This window comes from Armigeres subalbatus, chromosome 1 (assembly GCF_024139115.2).
Source record: "Armigeres subalbatus isolate Guangzhou_Male chromosome 1, GZ_Asu_2, whole genome shotgun sequence".
In the NCBI taxonomy this organism is placed as follows: domain Eukaryota; kingdom Metazoa; phylum Arthropoda; class Insecta; order Diptera; family Culicidae; genus Armigeres; species Armigeres subalbatus.
In genome coordinates this window covers 187,835,410-187,859,792 of record NC_085139.1, presented here as the reverse complement: position 1 = coordinate 187,859,792, position 24,383 = coordinate 187,835,410, and the positions used below count along the sequence as shown (strand labels likewise).

The 24,383-nt window shown below is 43.7% G+C and overlaps 1 protein-coding gene across 1 annotated transcript in view; it reads left to right on the top strand.

Moving 5' to 3' along the window:
* The window catches only part of LOC134206834 (uncharacterized), a 215,730-nt gene that overhangs the window by 11,357 nt on the left and 179,990 nt on the right, over positions 1-24,383 (top strand). Inside the window, exon 3 of the mRNA XM_062682565.1 lies at positions 839-890. Coding sequence (XP_062538549.1) covers positions 839-890 — 52 coding nt within the window. The remainder of the gene's footprint in view (positions 1-838; positions 891-24,383) is intronic.

Below are 24,383 nucleotides of genomic sequence, written 5' to 3'. Positions count from 1 at the left end.
ATAGTGCGTAAGAAAACGACAGACCCCCCTCCCCCTATAAGTGCTTAAGTAATATGTGTCCGGCCCCTTATACCTACTTTCCATGTATTGAGATAATAACAGAAAATAGCTAGATATAATTCATAAGTGCTGTAGTTGTAGTTGACATGAAGTGAGAAAATCAGCATCGACACTAAGTAAATTATTATGAGTTTTGACTTCATATTTGGAGTAATCATGGTTTATTTTTGATACTTTTTTCGTATTTTATACACTTGGTCAATTTTAAATGGCATATCAATTTGCACCCGGCTTACGGTTCTCTAACAGAAACTATCGGGCGCACTGCTAGCCAATATAAACACTTCTATAACGCTAGCACAACATCTCCGAAGAGACAAATTAAATTGTGAAGAGCTCGGGCAAGGAAAAATCACACCCCATCGAGGGTGTTTCCCTCGTTTTCCACTGTGGCGTCGCTACAATCAGTAGCAATGATGGCTTTATCCCACCGAGAGCCCTGCTTGTCCGGACGCCGGAAATGACATCGAAAGTAATCAGCCTCCGGGACACATGCACACCGCCGATTTAGCAAAGGCAACCCGGTCGAGTCACCCCGTGATCTCCGGGTGTTTGGATTTGGCGCCTGGTGCAGAGAACCAGTGCGAAATTTGATCCTCGTTCGAAATAAAAAAAATTGCGTTGTCAATAGGGTTCATAAATGTTCGAGTCCTGCATGAACGAAAATATATTGTACTGTTGATTTTCTTCTGATATTTTTAAACTGAAAAATTATCAACTACTTATGTTTAAGCACCACATTCCCTCAAAGTCAATAACCTTTTTTTTTCAATTGCAGATCCCTATTCACTTGAATAATCGACGCCAGCGGGTGGCCATTGGCTCATTAGGTGAGTAGACGGAATGATTCACATCTAGATGATTTTATCTTCGCACTGTTTGCTACACATAGGAATAAACAGGATAAATCCATGACCAAAATAGTATTTCAATGCTATTCGTGCTACCAATTCGTTCATTTTTGCGATAGCCAATTTCCAAGGGCATCACTTTTTACTAGTTTACAAATACTCGCTTTAATATAACTTCTTGATACACTCCATTCTCAATCAGCTTATTTTTTAATCGTAAGCCACTCAATCCAAGGGCAATTACCCATTTTTTGAGTATACGTACTTTTATTTAAATTTAAATATACGGATTTTTTAGATGTATACAGATATTTGAAACTAGTTGAACCGGCAGACGTTGTCCTACATAGTAGACGACAATGCACGCTGTGATCAAAATGCCCATACAAATCCTAATTTTATTTTTTGACATTTTTCTCTTTTTCACACATGATTTTTCCATGAGGAAATATTCAATAAACCCGTTGGAGGCAAAAATGGGCCTTCAGAGGAAACGAAAGGTAGATATTTTGAAAACTGTTCAGCAGCACATAAGCATAAAAGCATATGGAGACGCATGGTACATTTGTGTGATGATTCATCATGTGAGTAAACTTTGTATGAAAATTTGATCTCATCCATTTTATTAAATATAAATTAACAAATGTGCAAGCATCTGCATGGAACTTGTATTATGGGAAACCTGAACCTAATTGCATGTTGGGATGTGCATGTTCTTGCTTCTTGGTTGGCGACCAAGAAATCATCAGAATCATGATTTCAAACAGCAGGTTCCTGGGCGTCTTCTTAGCGATTTGCACAATTCTTTCATGATTATCTTATCCATCTCATCTAGTTTCCTGTAGTTTTCTAGTTTGTTATGTTTCTACGGACCCATTTTTTTTTGCTAGATCACCTGGAGTACGGATGCTGTAATTTGAAATGTAGAAGATTTCGATGTACGAAATTCAATATGAGTAGAGCTTACCGATTAAGAAGAACTTCAAAACGTAAATTAACCCAGCTTGTCCCTGCAAACACTTGCGTATTATGTGCAGTCCAAATTAGTTTGATGCAAATGTTCTAGAATTTTTAATTATTCATTTGGTCTACAAGGTCGCCTGATTTCAAACCGAAATCAACCCAGCATATCCACACAAGTCCCAAGAGCCCTTACCTATCATGTGGAGTTCAAATTAGATTGATGCAGATGTTCTTAGGTTCTCCAAATTGTTCTGGAATTCAGATCATTTGGTCTGCAAGGTCAACAACGCCTGATTTCAAACCAAAATCAATCCAGCATGTCCACACAAGTTCCTGGAGCACTTCCGTATTATGTGAGCTCATATTTGCGACTCCGTTATGACCAGATCAGCTGTTCTTGCACAGATGTTTGCTTGGGACTAGCACTCATCTTCAATGTACAAATACTGGTTATCTCATTTGTTAGGTCACATTGGCGCCTGCCACGTAAGAATGCAAGTCAATGTAGGGAAGGGGAGGAAATAATGATGCATTCGCCCACTACAAGCCGAATATACCTCTTCACTTGCCACGAATTCATGCGGAAGTTTTTATTGGAATTTTTGGGTGAGGATAAAGGGCAGATGCTCGTCTTGGTTAACGAGTTCCCCAGTGTGATAGGAGAAAGCATTTGATGAAATTCTAATTGGATATAGGAAACGAGCTTTTTTCCGTTCATTTCCAATTCTAGCAGTTGCTGCTACAATAATTAATTTGAAGGTATAGGATAGAAATGTAAACGGTATGGAAGTCCGTTTTCTGTTCTAACGATTGCTAGAACATAAGAAATATGAAGAAGAATACAAAGTGGGAGGAATGGTAGGAGCCTGGGATTGATCCCACGACCTCCTGCGTATGAGACAGAAGCGATAGCCATATGAGCTCCTTTTTTTTCTCCTGGAGTATTATGTGCAATCCAAATTAGTTTAATGCAAATGTTCTACACGCAAAAAAAGCGTTCATGAATTCGTGAACTAACGAGTTCACTGTGCATTTTTTCGGGAACAACAGTCACGGATTCGGGAATACAGTCACGTTTTCTGGAACGTTCTGAAAACGTGACTGGTGTTCCCGAATCCATGAATTAAATCACGGTGTAGTTTTGCTGGTTCACGAATTCGGGAACGCTTTTTTTTGCGTATAGGTTCTCCCACTTGTTCTGGAGCTTAGAGCATTGGATCTTGAAAAATCGGCGCTACATACGAGTTGGAAAAGTTCATGCAAATGCTGTGAAGTTGAACAACACGAGACTCTCAAGCAGCAACAAACAAATAGTGTGACAATTATGCCGTACATTCTTCGGCATACTTAAATGAACTCCATCGGATAGGTATGCCCAAAAATATTATATAATGAAACTCATGAAAAAGAAAGAGCAGAGCAGTTCCTGAGTAATTTTGTAAAGAAGGTTCCATGGCACTTAAAGAAACATTTCTAGAAGAGATCTCCAAAGAATTTTCGCGAATATTCTTGAAAGTATTTTTATGAGAATTCTTGGAGAATTTCTAGGCAAGTTTCTAAAGAAAAAGTTGGAGAAGCTCCAGAGTAATTTCCTTATGATATGTAGGAGGAGTTTTCAACGGAATTTTCCGGACAAATCCTGTAAGGTTTTCTGGGCGAATTCCTCCCCGGGAGGATTCTTGGAGAATCATTTGGAACAATTCCTTTAGAAATTTCTTTCCGACTTTCTGAGAGAACTGTTGGAGGAATTTTGGGGTTAAGAAAAGAGGATTATTTTAAGGAAGAGTTCCTAGAGGATTGCTCCAAATATTTTTAAGCAAAAAAAGTTCCGTTTTCCGGAAGAATTTTCCGAGGTGATTTCATTGAAGCTAAATATGAATGTCGTAAAGAATTCATAAGAAATATTAGGGGGGGGGGAGAGAGAGAGAGAGAGAGAGAGAGAGAGGGGGGAGAGAGGGGGGGGGGGGGGAGAGAGAGAGAGAGAGAGAGGAAGGAGGAGGAGGAACTTCCGGAGGAATTCCTGTGGAGGAACTTCCGGAGGAATTCCTGTGGAGGAACTTCCGGAGGAATTCCTGTGGAGGAACTTCCGGAAACTTCCGGAGGAATTCCTGTGGAGGAACTTCCGGAGGAATTCCTGTGGAGGATCTTCCGGAGGAATTCCTGTGGAGGAACTTCCGGAGATATTCCTGTGGAGGAACTTCCGGAGGAATTCCTGTGGAGGAACTTCCGGAGGAATTCCTGTGGAGGAACTTCCGGAGGAATTCCTGGAGGAACTTCCGGAGGAATTCCTGGAGGAACTTCCGGAGGAATTCCTGGATGAACTTCCGGAGGAATTCCTGGATGAACTTCCGGAAGAATTCCTGGAGGAACTTCCGGAGGAATTCCTGGAGTAACTTCCGGAGGAATTCCTGGAGGAACTTCCGGAGGAATTCCTGTGGAGGAACTTCCGGAGGAATTCCTGTGGAGGAACTTCCGGAGGAATTCCTGTGGAGGATCTTCCGGAGGAATTCCTGTGGAGGAACTTCCGGAGATATTCCTGTGGAGGAACTTCCGGAGGAATTCCTGGAGGAGCTTCCGGAGGAATTCCTGGAGGAACTTCCGGAGGAATTCCTGGAGGAGCTTCCGGAGGAATTCCTGGAGGAACTTCCGGAGGAATTCCTGGATGAACTTCGGAGGAATTCCTAGATGAACTTCCGGAAGAATTCCTGAGGAACTTGCGGAGGAATTCCTGAGAAACTTACGGAATAATTCTTGAAGGAACTTCTGGAGGAATTCCTGTGGAGGAACTTCCGGGGGAATTCCTGGAGGAACTTCCGGAGGATTTCCTGGAGGAACTTCAGGAGGAATTCCTGGAGAAACTTCCGGAGGAATTCCTGGAGGAACTTCCGAGGAATTCAGGAGGAACTTCCGGAGGAATTCAGGAGGAACTTCCGGAGGAATTCCTGGAGGAACTTCCGAGGAATTCAGGAGGAACTTCGGAGGAATTCCGAGGAACTTCCGGAGGAATTCCTTGAGGAACTTCCGGAGGAATTCCGGGAGGAATTCCTGGAGGAATTCCGGGAGGAACTTCCGGAGGAATTCTGGGAGGAACTTCCGGAGGAATTCCGGGAGGAACTTCCGAGGAATTCTGGAGGAACTTCCGGAGGAATTCCTGGGAGGAACTTCCGGAGGAATTCCGGGAGGAACTTCCGAGGAATTCTGGAGGAACTTCCGGAGGAATTCCGGGAGGAACTTCCGAGGAATTCCGGGAGGAATTTCCGAGGAATTCCGGGAGGAACTTCCGAGGAATTCCGGGAGGAACTTCCGGAGGAATTCCGGGAGGAGCTGCCGGAGGAATTCCTGGAGGAACTTCCTTGAGGAATTCCGGGAGGAACTTCCGGAGGAATTTCTGGAGGAACTCCCGGAGAAATTTCTGGAGGAACTTCCGAAGGAATTCCTGGAGGAACTTCCGGAGGAATTCCGGGAGGAACTTCCGGAGGAATTCCGGGAGGAACTTCCGGAGGAATTCCGGGAGGAACTTCCGGAGGAATTCCGGGAGGAACTTCCGAGGAATTCCGGAGGAACTTCCGAGGTATTCCGGGAGGAACTTCCGGAGGAATTCCGGGAGGAACTTCCGGAGGAATTCCGGGAGGAACTTCCGGAGGAATTCCGGGAGGAACTTCTGGAGGAATTCCGGAAGGAACTTCCGAGGAATTCTGGAGGAACTTCCGGAGGAATTCTGGAGGAACTTCCGAGGAATTCCGAGGAACTTCCGGAGGAATTCCGGGAGGAACTTCCGAGGAATTCTGGAGGAACTTCCGGAGGGAGGCCGGGAGGAACTTCCGAAGGAATTCCGGGAGGAACTTCCGGAGGAATTCCGGGAGGAACTTCCGGAGGAATTCCGGGAGGAACTTCCGGAGGAATTCCGGGAGGAACTTCCGGAGGAATTCCGGGAGGAACTTCCGGAGGAATTCCGGAAGGAACTTCCGGAGGAATTCCGGGAGGAACTTCCGGAGGAATTCCGGGAGGAACTTCCGGAGAAATTCCTGGAGGAACTTCCGGAGGAATTCCGGGAGGAACTTCCGGAGGAATTCCGGGAGGAACTTCCGGAGGAATTCCGGGGGGAACTTCCGAGGAATTCGGGAGGAACTTCCGAGGAATTCCGGTGCGAACTTCCGGAGGAATTCCGGGAGGAACTTCGAGGACTTCCGGAGGAACTTCGGAGGAATTCCGAGGAATTTCCGGATGAATTCCGGGAGGAACTTCCGGAGGAATTCTCGGAGGAACTTTCGGAAAGAACTTCCGGAGGAATTCCGGGAGGAACTTCCGGAGGAATTCCGGGAGGAATTTCCGGAGGAATTCCGGGAGGAACTTCCGGAGGAATTCCGGGAGGAACTTCCGGAGGAATTCCAGGAGGAACTTCCGGAGGAATTCCGGGAGGAACTTCCGGAGGAATTTCTGGAGGAACTCCCGGAAAAATTTCTGGAGGAACTTCCGCAGGAATTCCTGGAGGAACTTCCGGAGGAATTCCTGGAGGAATTTCCGGAGGAATTCCGGGAGGAACTTCCGGAGGAATTCCGGGAGGAATTTCCGGAGGAATTCCGGGAGGAACTTCCGGAGGAATTCCGGGAGGAACTTCCGGAGGAATTCCGGGAGGAACTTCCGGAGGAATTCCGGGAGGAACTTCCGGAGGAATTCCGGGAGGAACTTCCGGAGGAATTTCTGGAGGAACTCCCGGAGAAATTTCTGGAGGAACTTCCGAAGGAATTCCTGGAGGAACTTCCGGAGGAATTCCTGGAGGAACTTCCGGAGGAATTCCTGGAGGAACTTCCGGAGGAATTCCTGAAGGAACTTCCGGAGGAATTCCTGGGGGAACTTCCGGAGAAATTCCTGGAGGAACTTCCGGAGGAATTCCTGGAGGAACTTCCGGAGGAACTTCCGGAGGAACTTCCGGAGGAACTTCCGGAGGAATTCCTGGAGGAACTTCCGGAGGAATTCCTGGAGGAACTTCCGGAGGAATTGCTGGAGGAACTTCCGGAGGAATTCCTGGAGGAACTTCCGGAGGGATTCCTGGAGGAACTTCCGGAGGGATTCCTGGAGGAACTTCCGGAGGATTTCGCTGTTAATGATCCCCTTCATACTTTGTAGCCAAATAATCTCGGAGTTCTCCCAATCAAACAATAAACGCCAGTAGCCATTCGAATCTTGGGGGCCGAGAACTACAAAAGCAACACATGAGCATCGTGAATACAAACTTTCTGATTTTGTAATGAAAAATGAAAAAAAATTGATTTGAATGTTTGCAATATGATTGAAATGTCTTGCCATATACATTACCTATGTCCGTTGTCCAATTGACAAATTTCCTGCGAGCTTATTACTTTATTTTTACTAACTGGAATTATTGTCAGATTTTTCATCGAAATTATTCCGCAGTGAGTCTGTCGCTGCACGACGTTTTCGCGAACTGTTCGTTGTTCATTAAATCAATGACAATCGGTTTCTCATCACGTGCTATTGGCTCCGCACTACATGCTTTAGTGAATAAACATAGCAAAGTGTAATAGGGGTGCATGATTTCATGTTGCAACATTTGTTACAGGGAGTTATAAACTTAGTTCTTCATAGACACACATATCGATTTAACAAGGAAGAAGCTGAATTGCTTTCAATATTTCATCTAAATATCTATTTATGAATTGGTTACAGATAAGTATTTTCACCTTGAAGTATGCTCATCTTCAGTGTCTTGTACTAGACTCGACATATCGGATTACCATCCAGAACAGCACTAACTCGCAAGAGACAACATTTCATTAAACAAAATAAAAAAATATTTCGAAATCCTTGCCATTATTACATTGCCAGAGAAAACAGCTCACGACTTGTAAGAGCTTGGGCATTTTTCTGAAAAATCCATCGCTCAACAGTCAACATCCTCTACGGCCATATTTCGTGCATGTTACACGAAGCAATGTTTCGTATAACATTGTCACCAGAAGGCGCTGGAGTGTCAAACTCGAAGGATTACGACGCTAGCGCCTCTAGTTTTGAAACGCGCAATCAACCCAATACAAATTGATCGTTGAAGTCATGGTCGATGATAATTTCACTAGTGTTACGTCTGTTTGTTTGTGCTTTCCCTCACTGGATCATTCGTTTTTCCTCTTTGTTGTCTATAAAAGTAACCAACTTAATGCCCTTGATCACCATTTAATAATTAACAGAAAAATATATTAAACCAGCTGCTCATTGAATTTTGTTTCGCCAAAAATTGATAAGAAACATTCGTCTGCCTTCACAATTTGTTTGGAAAACAGTTTAGCATATTTTTTCCAATTAAATTATTTTGGTTTCAAGAGGTGAGCCAGCCTTGGGCTGCAAGCCTCTTTAATAAAGAAAAAAAAAATTTGGTTTCACGAATGCCAACGAACTCTAGGAAAAGAAAACGAATTTAAATCGGAAAAATCGGTCTGCCCATCGTTGAGTGCTGTGCGATTCTACGAATGTCAACTTTGGACAAAATTTGTCAATGCCAATATGGCAGGCTATAAATTTTATCAAATGTGATAGGCACAACGTTGGTAGCCTTACATTTATATTTAATTTATTTTGCTATGCATTTAAATGTTTTTACCTATCTGAACACAAACTCAACACAAAGTTCTTTTTATCTTTATTAGCGAGACTTTCAGCCCAAGGCAACTCAAAGTTAATATCAATCCAATAATTTGGAAAACTGTCCTAAAATTGTGTAGGACAAAACGAGCGTGCGATCCTTTAATGTGAGTGATTTTTTTTCTACCAAAAGACACAAACAAACAGAATTTGGCACAAACACAGTTTTTTCCTTCCATGTCTAGTCGGCAAATCAAACAAATTCATTGCTAATAATAGAAATTTCTATGTTAATGAAAGAAAGGGTGAACCATTATTTTAACATCAAAATTACTGAGTTTGTGGTTATACCAATTATATTTAATGAACACCAATCATCAAGGAAGAGCAACCAAATGTAAACCAGTTAAGTTATACCTGTGTTTTGGAGTAAATATTCATCATTTTCAACTTTCAATTTAGTGAAAGGTTTAGGTTGTCATATCGATAAAGCATATTCATATGATACGATAACACCTTTGATTTCCTCCAAAACAAGCAAAGCATAATTGTAAAAATTGATTTTGTTTAATTTTTGACGTCCTTTGCACCAGTTGTCGCACTAGTGGTCCCAATTTGGTCAATCCCATAAGAAAAAATGGGATTTGCCAAATAAGAAACCAAAATAAAGAATAGTGCCACAACTGGTGCATGCGTTCCTATTATGGATTAATCAATTTTGAGGATAATAACAAATTTTATTGTGGTTTTCACAGCTGTTCTAAGGAGCAGGAAGTAAAGCCTTTCGCTTGATATATAAAGCCCACCCAAATGCCTTTTACTTATTTTTTTTATGTTTGTTCTTATGTATGGCGACAATTGCTACACCCACCCTATTTGATAGAGTTTTTTGTATACTCGTCAAGAGGTTTCGAATGACCTCTTGCAAATAGTTGACCAGTCCCAGTGAGAATTACTCAACTGTATTGCTTTATCGGCCTATTAATAGATTTTGAGAATAGAAGTCGTTTGACCAAACAGGAACCCTATCGACCTTCGTCTAAAAGCAATAAGTGTCAGGAAAATCCAATCCAATTCCGTTGGACACTGAAGAAAGTGGACATCGTCTCCCAAAACTGCAATAATTGCGTTTATCTCAAATTTATCTCCCAACCTCGACACGGATCACACTGAAAGAAAATTGCAACACGTTTTATGATTATTGCTGCAGACAAGACGCAATTACCGCCCTGAACGATTCCGCTTGCCGCTGTTGTTTCAATTTTCTGTCAAAACTGATTCATAAATCGATTAATCGTTCGACGATGTGAGTTCACACTCCACCCGTACGACCGAACGACTGACAACGCCGGAGTTGATGGAAGAATCCCTTTCTTCTTATATTCACGTGGGAGTGTGTCGTTCCTCGGCAATTGACAGACTTGGGAAAAAGGGGGAAAATTATTAATACGATTAAGCGTCTATTGTTCCGTGACTGTGAGTTGTATGTTCGGGCCGGTTGATAATCCAGTATTTTTCTGGGTTCTGCGTGTAAATTTGCTTCCCGGCCGACGCTTTTTTACGGATGAATACATTATTTTCGGTGAAGAACATCAAACCAGAAATAGATAACAACGCACAGTGGTGCGTTTTTGGGAGAACAAAGCTGCCAAAAAAGCTTTTTCAATCATTAGTAATTGTTCATTCAAGTCATTATATTTGGCCTAGTTCATTTGAAATAAGATTAAACCTAAATTATTTAATTTTTGTTTCTCCGATTCGTTTCGCTTTTCTCACAAAATAACATTTATTAGTCGGCATCGCCAAAATCTATTGGCGTAGACCTGCGACATTCTCCAAGTATGCTTTAGAGCGTAGCTGCTATTGTCGAACGCAATGGAGGGCTTAGAACCTTCAGAATGTTCGGGGTAAGTGCACTTTCCGAGCAGAATGGTTCGGAGTTAGTGCCTGGCGATGCTTGTCGTCAACGGCCGTGAGTTGACAATAAGTTCTACTTCTGTCAACATGTTTCGTATAAGTTCGTCTGTGGGTGTGCCTTCTTTATGGACTGGACAAGTCGTTCCCAGCATTTAGCATTAGCATTAGCATTGTTACGGTGTAATTCGTAGATTGGACACTAGTGATACTCATGTTTTACGTTTGAGATCCTTATCTAGAATGCTATCAGAAAGCAAGAAGGGGAGTGGTCCTTGATTCCAGTCTTAAACAAAAATAACAAAAGCATGAGGATTACTACTCCTGGCCACGCCCATCTTCACCGTAACTAGGGAGAAAAAGGATGTGTTGATGTAGTACTTACTTAACGAGAGGCCATCGACTTAGCGACACCCTCATAAGTACCACGGAGTTGGATAATGAGGAAGGTAATCGTTGGGTCAGGATTTGCCTGTAGCTGGCAATGTAACCGTGGTAGATCTTACCCCGTAACATACCACGCAAAGGTGTCTACCCAGCATTATGGGTCAGGACTGGACACTGTCGTTTACTGGACAAGTCGTTCCCAGACTCCACGGAAATGCGGGGAAGCAACCAATAGTTTTCCAACAGGCTTGTCTCGGTTCACATTCTGCAGAACTTTCTTAAATTCCCGACTGGCTGCGATGAAGTTGGTGCACGATAAATTATTGCTACAGGAGAACCTCTTCTTGCGACGAGGGTTTGAATGGCGAAGATACACGAATCTGTCGTCAGGCTGTGTGCGACTTCGATGTGTATAACTTGTATTGTGGGGCAGGCTATCAACACTCCTAGACCAACATTTGAAAAGGGCGTAACAGCCCAAATTTATTCCTTCTGATTCTTCGTCCACATATATAACTTTATATGTGGACGAAGAATCAGAAGGAATAAATTTTGGATGTAACGCCCCTTTCTAGACTTCTTCGATGATCCTCGGTCCTCCGGCCAACAACCACGTATATCTGTTCAAAGTAGTCGATGCCAATGTAGGAAAGGGGATGGCAGAATGCTTTCAATCGTACAGATGGAAGAAACCGGCCTAACGGAAACCAGACCGGTGACAATAGATTTCTTCACAAATCTTTTGCGTACAAACAAAAAAATAATAATGTTACAGGTGAAGTAATGGAAAAAAAACTGACACAATAACGTAAGACGTAATATGAGTTGAGATGTTTTTTTCAGTCAATTTGGATGCACACGAAAGTTTCTGTCAAATCGCCACAGTTTAAGGAAAAACGAACTGAAATTTACATCTATCGAGCCCAAAGCACAGCAACCGGTGTGATGATTGTATGAAATGACAACATGCACTACACTTACTGCACTGCACTTCTATTCATGGAATTATAATTCTTCAAGTAGTAACGCTTTTAAGGTTTTATGATACAGACGAAAATGTCAAACTATTCAAAATTAAATTTTGATCAAACACCAAACGATTATTATTCATAGAATCATTAAATTCATGATGAAGTAATTGTAACCTCAATGACACAGCATTTTTTTTTTTGTTCGCATAAAGTTCATTTTTGAATGGTAACGATACTTAACGACCGTTCAGCATATAATCCAAATTCCAAAAATTGTAGAGCCTATCGTCAAAACTATTAATGGTACAGTTGGAGTATAATTTACTAAGATACCATAAATAATCCAATCATAAAATGTATAATCGAAAAACGTTTAGTGGAAAAAATGATGTTTGATATTTTTCTTTGTTTTGGTTAGTTGCCATAATTAAACCAAAACGTAATCGACAATATCAATAATTTGTACCGAAAAATCATTTAAGGTCCACCGTAGCAAGTTGAAATGCGGATTAAGTTGAAACGGAAGCTGTAATTTAGACATGGGAAGGTGGTCGATTATAGGCACCCTTTTGTTCTAGGTTCATAACTTTCGTCCAATTGAACAAAGTGATAATATTTGCATGTGTTTTCTTTGTTAAAATAAACACAGGCATCTGTCCTTAGGGCCAAATGACCCCTTCGGCCAAACGGCCCTTTTGGCCAAACGACCCTTTCGGCCTAGTGGCATTCGACCAAATGGCTTTCGGCCGAATGGGTTTCGGCCAACTTACCCTTTCCCCCTTTTGGCTAAATGATCCTTTCGGCCAAATGACCCTTTCGTCCATATAATCCTTTCGGCCAAACAACCTATTCGGCCAAACGACCTTTTCTGCCAAAGGACCATTTAGGCAAAATGACCCATTCGACCAAATGACCCTTTCGGTCAAACGACCCTTATTGCCAAATGACCCTTTCGGCAAAACGACCCTTCCGGCCAAACGATCGTTTCGGCCTAATAACTTTCCTAACTTTCCTAATTTTCCTATAACCTAAAAACCTAACCCTAGTAGCACACAAGTTCCACATAGGTTACTGCAACTCATATGTGACCAGATTTAGTCACAATGAAGTTGCTGCAACCATTTTGTCTGACTGGTGCTGCTCGGGAATGGTCTGTTCGGCCCAGTGGCATTCGGCCAAATGGCTTTCAGCCGAATGGGTTTCGGCCAAATGACCCTTCTCCCTTTTCGGCTAAATGATCCTTTCGGCCAAATGACCCTTTCGTCCAAATGATCCTTTCGGCCAAATGACCCTTTTGGCCAAATGATCCTTTCTGCCAAATGACCTATTCGGCCAAATGACCTTTTCTGCCAAAGGACTATTTCGGCAAAACGACCCTTTCGTCCAAACGACCCTTTCGGCCAAATGACCCTTTCGGCCAAACGACCCTTTCGGCCAAATAACCCTTTCGGCCAGATGGGTTTCGGCCTTATGTTTTGTTCGTCCTAGCGGCATTCAGCCAAATAGCTTTCGGCCGAATGGGTTTCGGCCAAACGACCCTTCCCCTATTATCTCTCAAAAGGTACGTTGGGGTGCCGACAACCGAATAGCTTCCCCTACCATCTGACTGTCATTCACGGAAGATTGCAGCTAAACCAACTTCTTGGCGTGTCAATGAAATAGGTCTCAAAATATTGTTTGGAAGAGTTTTTTCTTCAAATTTTCACGGCAGGTAATCATTCAATGCTAAATGAGCATAATGGTTATGAAAAATCGATGGAAGACCTGTATTTTCTTTGAACGTTGTTCGTCTTAAATTGCTTCGCAATTTCAACCCATCGGGGTTGCGGGGCATGTTTAAACAACGATTCAAATTGTCACCCTTGCAATCAAAATTAATATTTTATCAGGAAAGCTAGTTTTCCTTACTTTTATTGACTGTACATTTAGTAGATGCTTGTCGTGATTGGTTGAGAAACAACAGAGATGCTCACCAATTGAATGACCGTCTTGGGATTAGAAAACTATTCTCACTGTAATGCTTTGGAGTATCATTAATTCAAGACCAATAGCAATGCCTGCCACGTTCCCACAGGATTAGGAGAGGAAAATTAGTTCAACACTTATTGCTACAAAAGATCGAGGAATCCTCTGCATCTCCGTGAGTGCCACTGGAAATGATTCGTTGATTAAACGACTAAATAATCATGCTGTACGAAGTTATGTCAAAGCAAATCTGTGTCTAACAGAAAACGAAGGTAAATGCACCCTCTGGTCCGAAAAACATAAATTAATAATAAATTAAAAATAAGAGCAGATTTTTTGCCTGCTGTGTTGTGGTTGTGGCGAATTGTCCGACTCTATCGATGGACATTTTCAACTTCCGTCGCTCGAACAGGTATAAATTTTTATACGTAGTTGAGCTATCAACATGCCTTAGTCCGTTTCAAGGCCGGGTAGGCATGCCCACCAGATGGTTTATTTGTTGTATATGCCAGGGGCCCAGATCAAACACATCGGTGCGGTTAGGCAGGCGAGGGCTTCGAAACCCTCTGCTCTACACAATCAACACAGCTTACTCCGATCAATACCTTTGCAGTCATACGACTCATGTCCAAAATCGAAGCACTGGAATCAGGCCTGGGGTTGTTGGTAGTTGGTTGGCTTTTTTATTAGAATTTTATTAAAACTCTATCGCCCTAGTGTCCTTTGGGACGTCGGCGTAGTTCTTACCACCAGCTTTGATGATATTCGCTTTGTCTCTTTCCTTCCTGCCGTGACCGTTGGTACCCGTTCTTCTATGGTCACTCTCATTTTTAGTCGCTGACGTCTTCAATCCCTCTACCGCAAAACTTGCGGCTTTCCGCTCTTTTATCGCTTTTTTGACCTCACCTTTCACGACCTTCTCCCGGCAAACTTCAGTATCCCTTGTAGATGGCTGGCTGGCTACCGCCGTTCTTTAGGGTCGCAATCTGCTCGACTTTCTCTCGGCGTTTCTCAATTGCCTTTCTTTTACGGTACCGGTTGAGCATTGGCTCCCTTCGGTTCAGTGACGGCCACGCACTCAGCTCTTTTCGCTCTAACTAACCAATCACAAGTTATTCACGCTATTTTAACTTAAAGCGGCTACGCAGTCTGTAAGGATTTTTTTATTTTTTTTTGCCTGTGTCATTTATGATGAAAATAAGTGTTTCCAAAATAGTGTACCATAAATTTCCAAACCTGACAGTTATTGTAAGACTAAACATTAGACAAGGAACAAGGAACATTTTCCCCTGATGAAGACACCAACCCCGTGTCGAAACGTTGGACAAATATAAATCTTGTTTTAATCCTTAAAGACTGCGTAGCCGCTTTAAGTTAAAATAACAATAAACAGTCGATCATTCGAAAGTACGTTATTCACGCTTAAAATCAATAACACAGAGATGTGTTTGCTTCACACAAAACGGACCTAATGCAGAACAACACCTAGATGAGCGACAGTTACACAGGCACAAAAATGCCTTGTACGGTCGTGATAACGGTCCTTTTTAACATTTGTTTGTACAGATTCCTTGTTTCATGAGGAACCAAATACTGTTGAAAATATTGAAATCCAAGCTGCAATAAAACCACACGAGCTATTTTTGTGGCTGTGTAACTGTCGCTCATCGAGGTGTTGTTCTGCATTAGGTCCGTTTTGTGTGAAGCAAACATATCTCTTTGTTATTGATTTTAAGCGTGTTCATGCTTGTCGACTGCTACTCGCGCGCCAGATTCTTTGCAAACTGCGAGCAATCTGAGTGGTGGCGGTCAAAGCTGCGTTCCACTTCCTCACCGCTTGGCACATCCCCTTTTTCCAGTAGGGTGGGAATCTGCATCCAGACAGCGGTGGGCTACCAGCGAACGAGGCTGGCCACCCGCCGACCCACTAAAACCACCCTGTTCACAGACCCTGGATCTCCCAGGTACAGCCTGGCGGCATTACTTCAGGGAGGAGTCCGTGCGACTACGCACGCCCACGTTACTAGCTACCAGCTTAATCATTTTAACTAGCTACCCACTAGTTTCACTCCTCCCACTAGTCGGCGCTCTTCGACTGCTGCTCGGCGCACTATTCCGCTCCACTCCACGACGAAACGAGGACATACGAATAGTACGTGCTCGGCCGTCTCGTCCACCCCAGGGCAATCTGGGCATACGGGAGAGTCTGTTCTTTTTTTTTTTGCAAGGGAGAATGCATTTACACACTAACCCAGCACACGTGCATTGTAGTTGCAAAACTACCACACGGAAGTGTACTGGAGTGTCGGACTGGACCGTACCGGTAATACCGACTAAATTCCCTTGGGCTCCGCCATCGTTTCCCCCAGGAACTACCTCCCAGTACTACTTCTGGGGGGGAGAGTCTGTATGCCCGAACCTGTGTAGGTACCATCTGAAACAGCCGTGGCCTGACAGGAATTGTGTCAGATGAAAGTGAATTTTCTCATGCTGCCTACTCACCCATCTTGATACGGGTCATACGGATACATCATCCTCGATAATGCCGCAATAGCTGTTGAAGCTTTCCTGCAGGCGTAATCAACGTGACTGCCGAAGTTCAGTCTATCATCGATTAGAATTGCTCGTGCAGTCACCCACGCGAACCACAGCCTTTTGTACCGACTTACGTTGTTAACCTTTTGTCTGTGCTCTGGGGTCAATATGACCCCAGGCCACTTTGAGTGGCTGCCATTTTTTTAGTTTTCAACCGATTCTCCTAATTTTTGGTAGTTTGGTAAAACTCGCCGAGATCTGTCTCCTAGGTGCAAATTCACTTGAAAAATCTTGAAAATATGTGCTACAGTGTACTTTTTTTAAAAAACTTACGTTGTCTGTGCTCTGGGGTCAAATTGACCCCAAATTGAAATTGCAATAACTTTTTTAATGTTTGGCCAATTTTTGATTTTTGGGGCTGTTTCGAAAGATAATTTAATCATCTTTCAAGACGTTACCAAAGATTGACTATAGGTGGGCGGGTACATCGTGGGGAGGGGTTTTCGTAAAAAAGGGTACAAAAACAGTGATTTTTCATGCTTATTTTACTTATATTTGAAAATCCTACCCATTTTGAACTGCACCTTTTCAAAAAGGTTGTGCAGGAAGGCGTGTGCTTTGACATGAGGCATTGATTAGTTTAGAGCTTGGTCGCTAGGTGGCGGTATATTTGAATTCATTATTTTAGACTACTGAAGTAATTCCGATATATGGAATTTTCCTCATTGTAAATATTCTTATCGCACAAATTTGGAATTTGTAAAGATGACGCCATAAACAAGGTTCGACTGGTGGGCATGGACTGTTATATGACGGAATACATAATCAGGAAATTTACAAATAGGCGGCGCTAGTGTACTTGCAATATTCTTGCATATTTGAAATATTGCTTTAGCTTGAGATCCCTCATACCTACACCTAAGTTGTATTCGGCAACATTGTTCAGGATGTTCAGGACTACAAAGCGGTGCTCAATATAATGAGCACTTCTTCCAAGATGCGGCGCTAGTGAGCTGTCATATATGAGTATATTGTTCCATGTGAGATCTGATGTATTTTGGTTTGTAGCATTTTTGGCAAACATGAATGTTGTGGTAGAGTACATCAAAAGTTTTCTTTGTATTCAACCTGCTCCAGCTATGCTGCAAATAATAGAATGCGTTCACAGAATATGTTTCAGGTCATCCAAGAAAAACCTGGAATTAAGACCTTTGGGTCTACATGCGTAACCAAAGATCATCCAATTTGCCGCCTATTTGTAAAATTTCCAATTATTACTTCCGTCACAAGACAGTCCATTCCCACTAGACGATCTTTGATCAAGACGCAAATTTAACAAATTTTAAATTTGTGCGATAAGAATATTTTCACTGAGGAGAATTCTATATATCAGATTATCTTGAGTAGGCTAAAATAATTAATTCAAATATACCACCACCTGGCGGTCAAGTTCTGAACTTATCAACACCTCATGCCAAAGCACACGCCTTCCTGCATAACCTCTTTAAAAAGGTGTAGTTCAGAATGGGAAAGATTCTCGGATATAAGTAAAATAATCATGAAAAATCACTGTTTTTGTACCCTTGTTCACTAAAACCCCTCCCCGCGATTTACCCGCCCACCAACAGTAAATCTTTGGCTACGACCTGAAAGATGATTAAATTATCTTTCGAAACAGCCCTAAAAATCCAAAATCGACCAAACAATAAAAAAGTTATAGCAATTTCAATTTGGGGTCAATTTGACCCCAGAGCACAGACAACGTAAGGTTTTTTGAGCACAGACAGAAGGTTAACAACAACCACCTCTGTTTTATGGTGTGCTAGACCCAGCTGCCTAGACCCCATCCATTCCTCTGCCATGGCGATCGCGTGGGCCGCCGTCAATTCCACTTCAACAATAGACTCTCCGTAAACCTCTAGCGTTATGTCGACATAGTCGACATAGCGTTCCATAGCACCGGGCCCAGGATAGACCCTTGAGGGACACCTGCGGTGATAGAGGCACAGTTCTGACCAACATCTGTCTCGTGTAATAGTACGCGATTCTGGAAGTAGCTTTCCAAAATGTTGTAGAGGCTCACCGGGATACCCAACCGGAGTAACGAGAGCGCGATGGCATTCCAGCTTGCGCTGTTGAATGCATTCTTGTCGTCTAGCGTCACGACCGCACAGAACCGGGTTCCCCTCCTCTTGCGTTGTATCGCTACCTCTGTCCGCAGTCTTCACCACGAAGTTGATGTCATCCACCGTGGACCTACCCTTACGAAACCCAAACTAATTGCTACCTTCGTTGTACAGGGTAAGCCTGTTGAGGATGATCCTCTCAAGCAACTTCCCCGTGGTGTCCAGCAGACAGATGGGTCTATACTCCGAGGGGTAACCGGGTGGTTTCCCCAGCTTTGGCAATAGCACCAGTTTCTGTCTCGCCCACCTATCAGGGAAACTATACTCGTCCATGCATCTCTAGCTGGGGCTGAGGGCTGTTCTGAACATGTCAGGGTTCGCCATGAGCGCTGCCCTTAGAGCTGCCCAAACCTCTGGCACTCCGTCGGGCCCCGGAGCCTGGTTCGTGTCCAGGGTTTTGGCCACCGCAAGCAACTCTTAGTTACTCACCAGTGCAACTTCGGCCGCACTTTGCGGTGCTGGAGGCCAGGGACTTGTGACATGGGACGGGAAGAGAACCTCGAATGGGATTCGGCCAAATGACCCTTCCCCATCTGTCAAAAGTTATGTCGGGGTGCCGACAACCGACCAGGTTCCCCACCATCTGACTGTCATTCTCGGAAGATTGCAGCTACTCAACGATCACTCTGCTAATGTTTTCTTTTCGCCCACTGCAAAATTCAAAACAACTTCTTGGCGTGTCAATGAAATAGGTATCAAAATATTGTTTGGAAGAGTGTGTACATTTAGTAGATGCTTGTCGTGATTGGTCAAAAAAACGACAGAGATGCACAGCACACCAATTGAATGACCGTCTTGGGATTAGAACCTCCTCACCGGTGCCACTTCGGCCGCACTTTGCGGTGCTGGAGGCCAGGGACTTGTGGCATGGGACGGGAAAAGAACCTCGATAATGCGCTTCAACCTTGCCGGCGACCGTTCTGGGGGTGCTAGCCCACCTCTGGTCTTCGCCATTACTATTCTGTAGGCATCGCCCCAGGGATTAGAGTTGGCGTTATGGCAAAGGTTATCAAAACACACTCTTTTACTGAGACTAATGGCCTTGTTATAGGCCAATTTCGCAGCTGTGAACGTTAAGCGGCATTCATACCTGTCTTACACAGAGCGAGCTCGTTGCATCCTTCGCCTGGCCTTAAGGCAGGTTGACCGAAGGTCTGCGATCGCAGCGCTTCACCAGTACGCTGGAGATCTACCGTTCCTCGGTGGAGCCCTCCTCTGCATACTGGCATCACAGGCGCGTGACTGAACAGCTGGCAGTGCATCCCCAGTTAGACTTTCGGTATGTGCCCCCAGTCCCAGAGGCGCGGTGGAAGCTTCGATGTCGAAGCTTGTGACCTTCCACCACGAATCTGATGGGGACTTGTCGAACAAGCAAGAATGGCGACGTCGGTATCCGACTTGAAAATCGACTGCCACAGCAGCTGCTGAGCAGTTGCACAATTGATAAGATTCAGCTGTGCTACCCGCACTGCGTCTTCTTATTGCCACCATAAGGGCAATTATGTCCACCCATAACACGGTTACGGGCTTGTTTCCTACTAGCGCAGATAAGGCACCTAGGTGCTTTTAGTGATGAACTCTAATTTTGAAAAATCACTTTAATAAAGTTTAAAAAAAAAAACCTAGGTGCTTTATCGCAGGCCTGCGCAAAATGTCCTTCCTCATCGCAACGTCGACAAAGGTTGCTCTCTTACACTACTATGATTTGTGGCCAAACTTGAAGCACCTAAAACACTTTTCAACTAAAGGTGGTTCGAACATGCTTACTGGACATATTGACTATCCAACCTTCAGTTTACCGACCGCCAGGACCTTTTTAGCGTCCGCAACTGGTAGTTTGAACCAAGCTACCTACGTACCAAAAGGCCCCCCTCTAAGTCGTAAAGAACTCCGCTCAACTTCTGTCCCACACTGCACCTTAATCGCGGAGACGAGATCCTCTGCCTCGGTGACTTCGTCAAGCTGCTGACGAGTTGCTAGGATTTTCGGTCCGCTGAACAACTGTCGCAGGTTGGCTAGCATCACCCGAAGGTTCAGTAGCCTGGGCTGCACCAGTGCCCATCCCTCGTTGCTTCGCTCGATTGGGTGCCCTCTCTTGACGCTTATTTAAGTTCCTTCTCTGGCTTAGCCATACCGCTGCCCGTAGCGACCAACCGCCGTTTGGCCCTGTGGACCGTGCGACGTTCGGGGTTACTGGGCGTATCTCCGGACTGCTGCCTGACGTGTTTGGGGCGCGCTGCAGTCCGGCCCTCGTTGACGCTCGAGGCGACCTCGGTCACCTCTTGCGTCCCCTCCGTACCGCTTGGGAAGGAGAAGGCTTCGGTCTGCGAGCCTACCTCGACCTTCTCACTCGTAATGAGTGTGTCTTTTTCTCGCTTTGCAGCTTGAACAAACTTTCGAAGTATCAGCAGTTTCTGGAGGAGTGCTTACGCCTTGCTCGTTAGTGACTACCTCCATACCATTCTCCTCCCTAGTGGGAAGAGACCTCGTTAGACCCCTTCTTGCGAAGGGATCTACCATTGCGCTAGAAGCGCCCCTACCGCCGACTCTTGGAGAATTAATCATATCTTATGGCCCCCCCTTGCAGCTGCCATCGAATCTAACCGAAGCAGTCGCCTTTATGGTCCCATAATTGTATATGCATGCAAGCTTGCAGGGAGGCCATGCGTGGGTTGACACTGCATCTTCAGAGCAAAATCGGCGTTAGTCAGATAATATCAACTGAACCTACTTCTACCTAGTTACCGACTAGGTGGTCCGATTGGATGGCGTGCCGCAAGGACCACCATGGTTTTATGGGACGGAAGGCAGCCTGACAATTAGCCCACCCGCAGTTTCGAGTCGGTGTCACCCGGCTTTACTGAGGGAGTGGTATGGCTCGACTGTCAGCCCTCGCTTACACAATATAAAAATATCCAGTACACACAATCATATACACGCCTGTCAGTCGATGCTGGACGCCAAGCTGGAGAGGGCGGTCGGGACGGCCAAGTGTAAACCCGTGAAATCGGTGGAGTCGAGGTCTACCCAGACTGAGGCCCAAGGATTCGCGGACTCGGGCAAGGTCGAATCGACCGAAGGCGTGCCAGCTAAGACGGTGGTGCCAAAGTCTACCCAGATTGAGGCTCAAGTATTTGCGGGTACGTCGGGGGTGACTGCTCCAACGGAGCAGACACAAAAACGGTGGAGACAGTCTCCAGGGGATGAGCTCCCTGGGGGCCGCTCCAAAACACGGAGGGTTACTACCCCGAACAAGGGTAGTGGGGCAGACCGCATCGTGCTTTCGTGCTGTGCGGTTCTTTTTCTCTTTGCGGAAGGAAGTTTTTAATACTACCCGAAGCTATTTTAATTTCAACGGTGCTTCTTAGCGCTATTTGTACCCACTGATCCCGTTACGATCTTTGCAAGGACCCGTGCCTTCGTTTTACGTTGGACCCGTTTGCGGAAGTAAAATTGGTAATCCTGCAGGGACACCGTTCTGGGAAAAATCTCTTAGAAGGTCACGTCTACACGCTCAGCAATGAGCATTAACAAAAACAAAAGGAAGGGGAGTCTCTGAATTCTCCACTTCCTTCTAAGAAACAAGGTTTCAAGACCGTCCTGCCCAAGCGCGGAAAAAATAGAAGGAATATTCAGATATTCCTTCTAACTCTAATATCGAAAATAATTTTTCTCCTATCGAACTGAGCAATCAGTTCGATTTGATTCATGACGAAATTGAGCAAATCGAATCTACCTCTAGCCCAGGTGATTAGATCCATGCGAAAAAGCAAAGGATTCCGCCAATTGTGGTATCTGCTGCTGAGTTTTCTGGCTTCAGGAATGAGATTTGAGTCACCTTCGGGGGATCAAGGTATCATTTGAGATTGCCAGCAAGGGTGACTGCCGCATTTTCCTGGGATCCTTTGACGGTCGCAAACGTCTTCTTCAGTATTTAACTAAGAAGCGCCATAAATTCTTAACATACGACGACAAAACTGAGGGATTGTTCAAAGTCGTCTTGAAAGGTCTCCCCAGTGATGATAAATCACTGAATGAGATTAAAATTTAAATTTCTGAATTACTAGGATTTTCACAAGTCCAAGTAATTAAGATGAAAAAGAAATCTCGCTCTGGTACTTCCCAGAGGGCATTTCTCAAGAATTTTATTTAGTTCATTTTAACAAAAGTGAACTAAATAATATGAAAAATTGGAAAGGCCTGTATTATGTCCCATGTCCGTGTTACATGGGAACATTTCCGCAGGCCTGGGGAAATTTCCAAAACCCTACCCAGTGCCGTAAGTGCCAAAAGTGGGGTCATGGAACCAAACATTGTCACATGGATGCTAAATGCATGATTTGTGGTGGAACCTTCACGCCAAGGACGCATGTCCTGTGAGAGAAGATTCCAATAAATTCAAGTGCGCAAACTGTGGGGGCAATCACAAATCCAATTTCTGGGAATGCCCTTCACGCAAAAGTTTTGAATTCCCGTGCAAAATTGATGACGGAAATTCCAATCGGATCCCAGATTCGACGGGTAGAAATTTTCAAACGCTCAAATTTCGAAACCGGTTACCGGTCGAGCAATTCATACCCACCACAATTCACAAACAAATTTTGCTGCTCGTCAACGGGCAGCAAGCACTTCAGTAAATTCCAATTTTTCCAATGTACCTACGTATGCAAACATCGCTGCTGGTAGACCAAATTTCTCTTCTCAAAATGAGGTTTATACCCATGTCCCAACGGAAAATAACGGTCATGTTGTTGATTCAGGTAGCATGACTGCTTCCGATTTTGATTTTTAACTGAACAATTGCATCACATGATTGATGCAATGTTCAAAGCAAATACCATTCCTGAAGCTATTCAGGTTGGTATAAAGTACACACAAAAATTGTTATCGGACCCGTTTCAATGGATCAAAATAATTGTGTGAAAGTTCTAAATTGGAATGCCTGCCTCTAAAGGGTAAGGAAGATGAATTATTCAACTTCCTTTCAGTTCATAATGTGCATATTGCCATTATAACTGAAACGTATTTAAAACCAGGACTCTCCATTAAAAGAGATCCAAACTATTTTATCTACAGAAATGATCGTCTTGACAGCGCCTGTGGTGGGGTCGCCATTGTCATTAATAGACGTATCAAACATAAATTATTTTCTTCGTTTGAAACCAAAGTTTTTGAAACCTTGGGAGTTTCTGTTGAAACAAATTTTGGACACTTTTCCTTCATTGCAGCCTACTTGCCTTTTCAATGCAATGGGCAGCAAAAGAATTTGTTGAAAGCTGATCTTCAAATTCTGACTCGCAGTCGCAACAAATCAAAATTCTTCGTAATTGGTGACTTCAATGCCAAACACCGTTCATGGAATAATGCTCAAAGCAATTCCAATGGTAAAATTTTATTTGAAGATTGTTCTGCGGGATATTATACTGTTCAATATCCCAATGGACCAACTTGTTTTTCTTCCAGTCGAAATCCTTCTACAATTGATTTAGTTTTAACGGATTCAAGTCAGCTGTGTGGCCAATTGGTAACTCATGCTGACTTTGACTCTGATCACCTTCCTGTGACGTTTGAAATCTCACAAGAAGCTATTTATAATCCAATCAGCTCTACTTTTAATTATCATAGAGCTGATTGGGATTTATATAGAACGTATATCGATAGGAATTTTGATGTTGATATTCCTCTCGATACCAAAAGTGATATTGACAATGCGCTCGTATCTTTGACAAATTCAATTGTCGAAGCCAGAGGTATTGCAATTCATAATGTGAAATTAAATTCAACTCCAATATTATTGACGACGATCTTCAGCTACTGATCCGTCTTAAAAATGTGAGGCGAAGGCAATACCAATGAATTCGCGATCCCACGTTGAAAGTTATTTCATGAGATTTGCAAAATGAAATTAAAAACGTTTCGCTATTCTGAGAAATACCAACTTTGAGAATAATGTC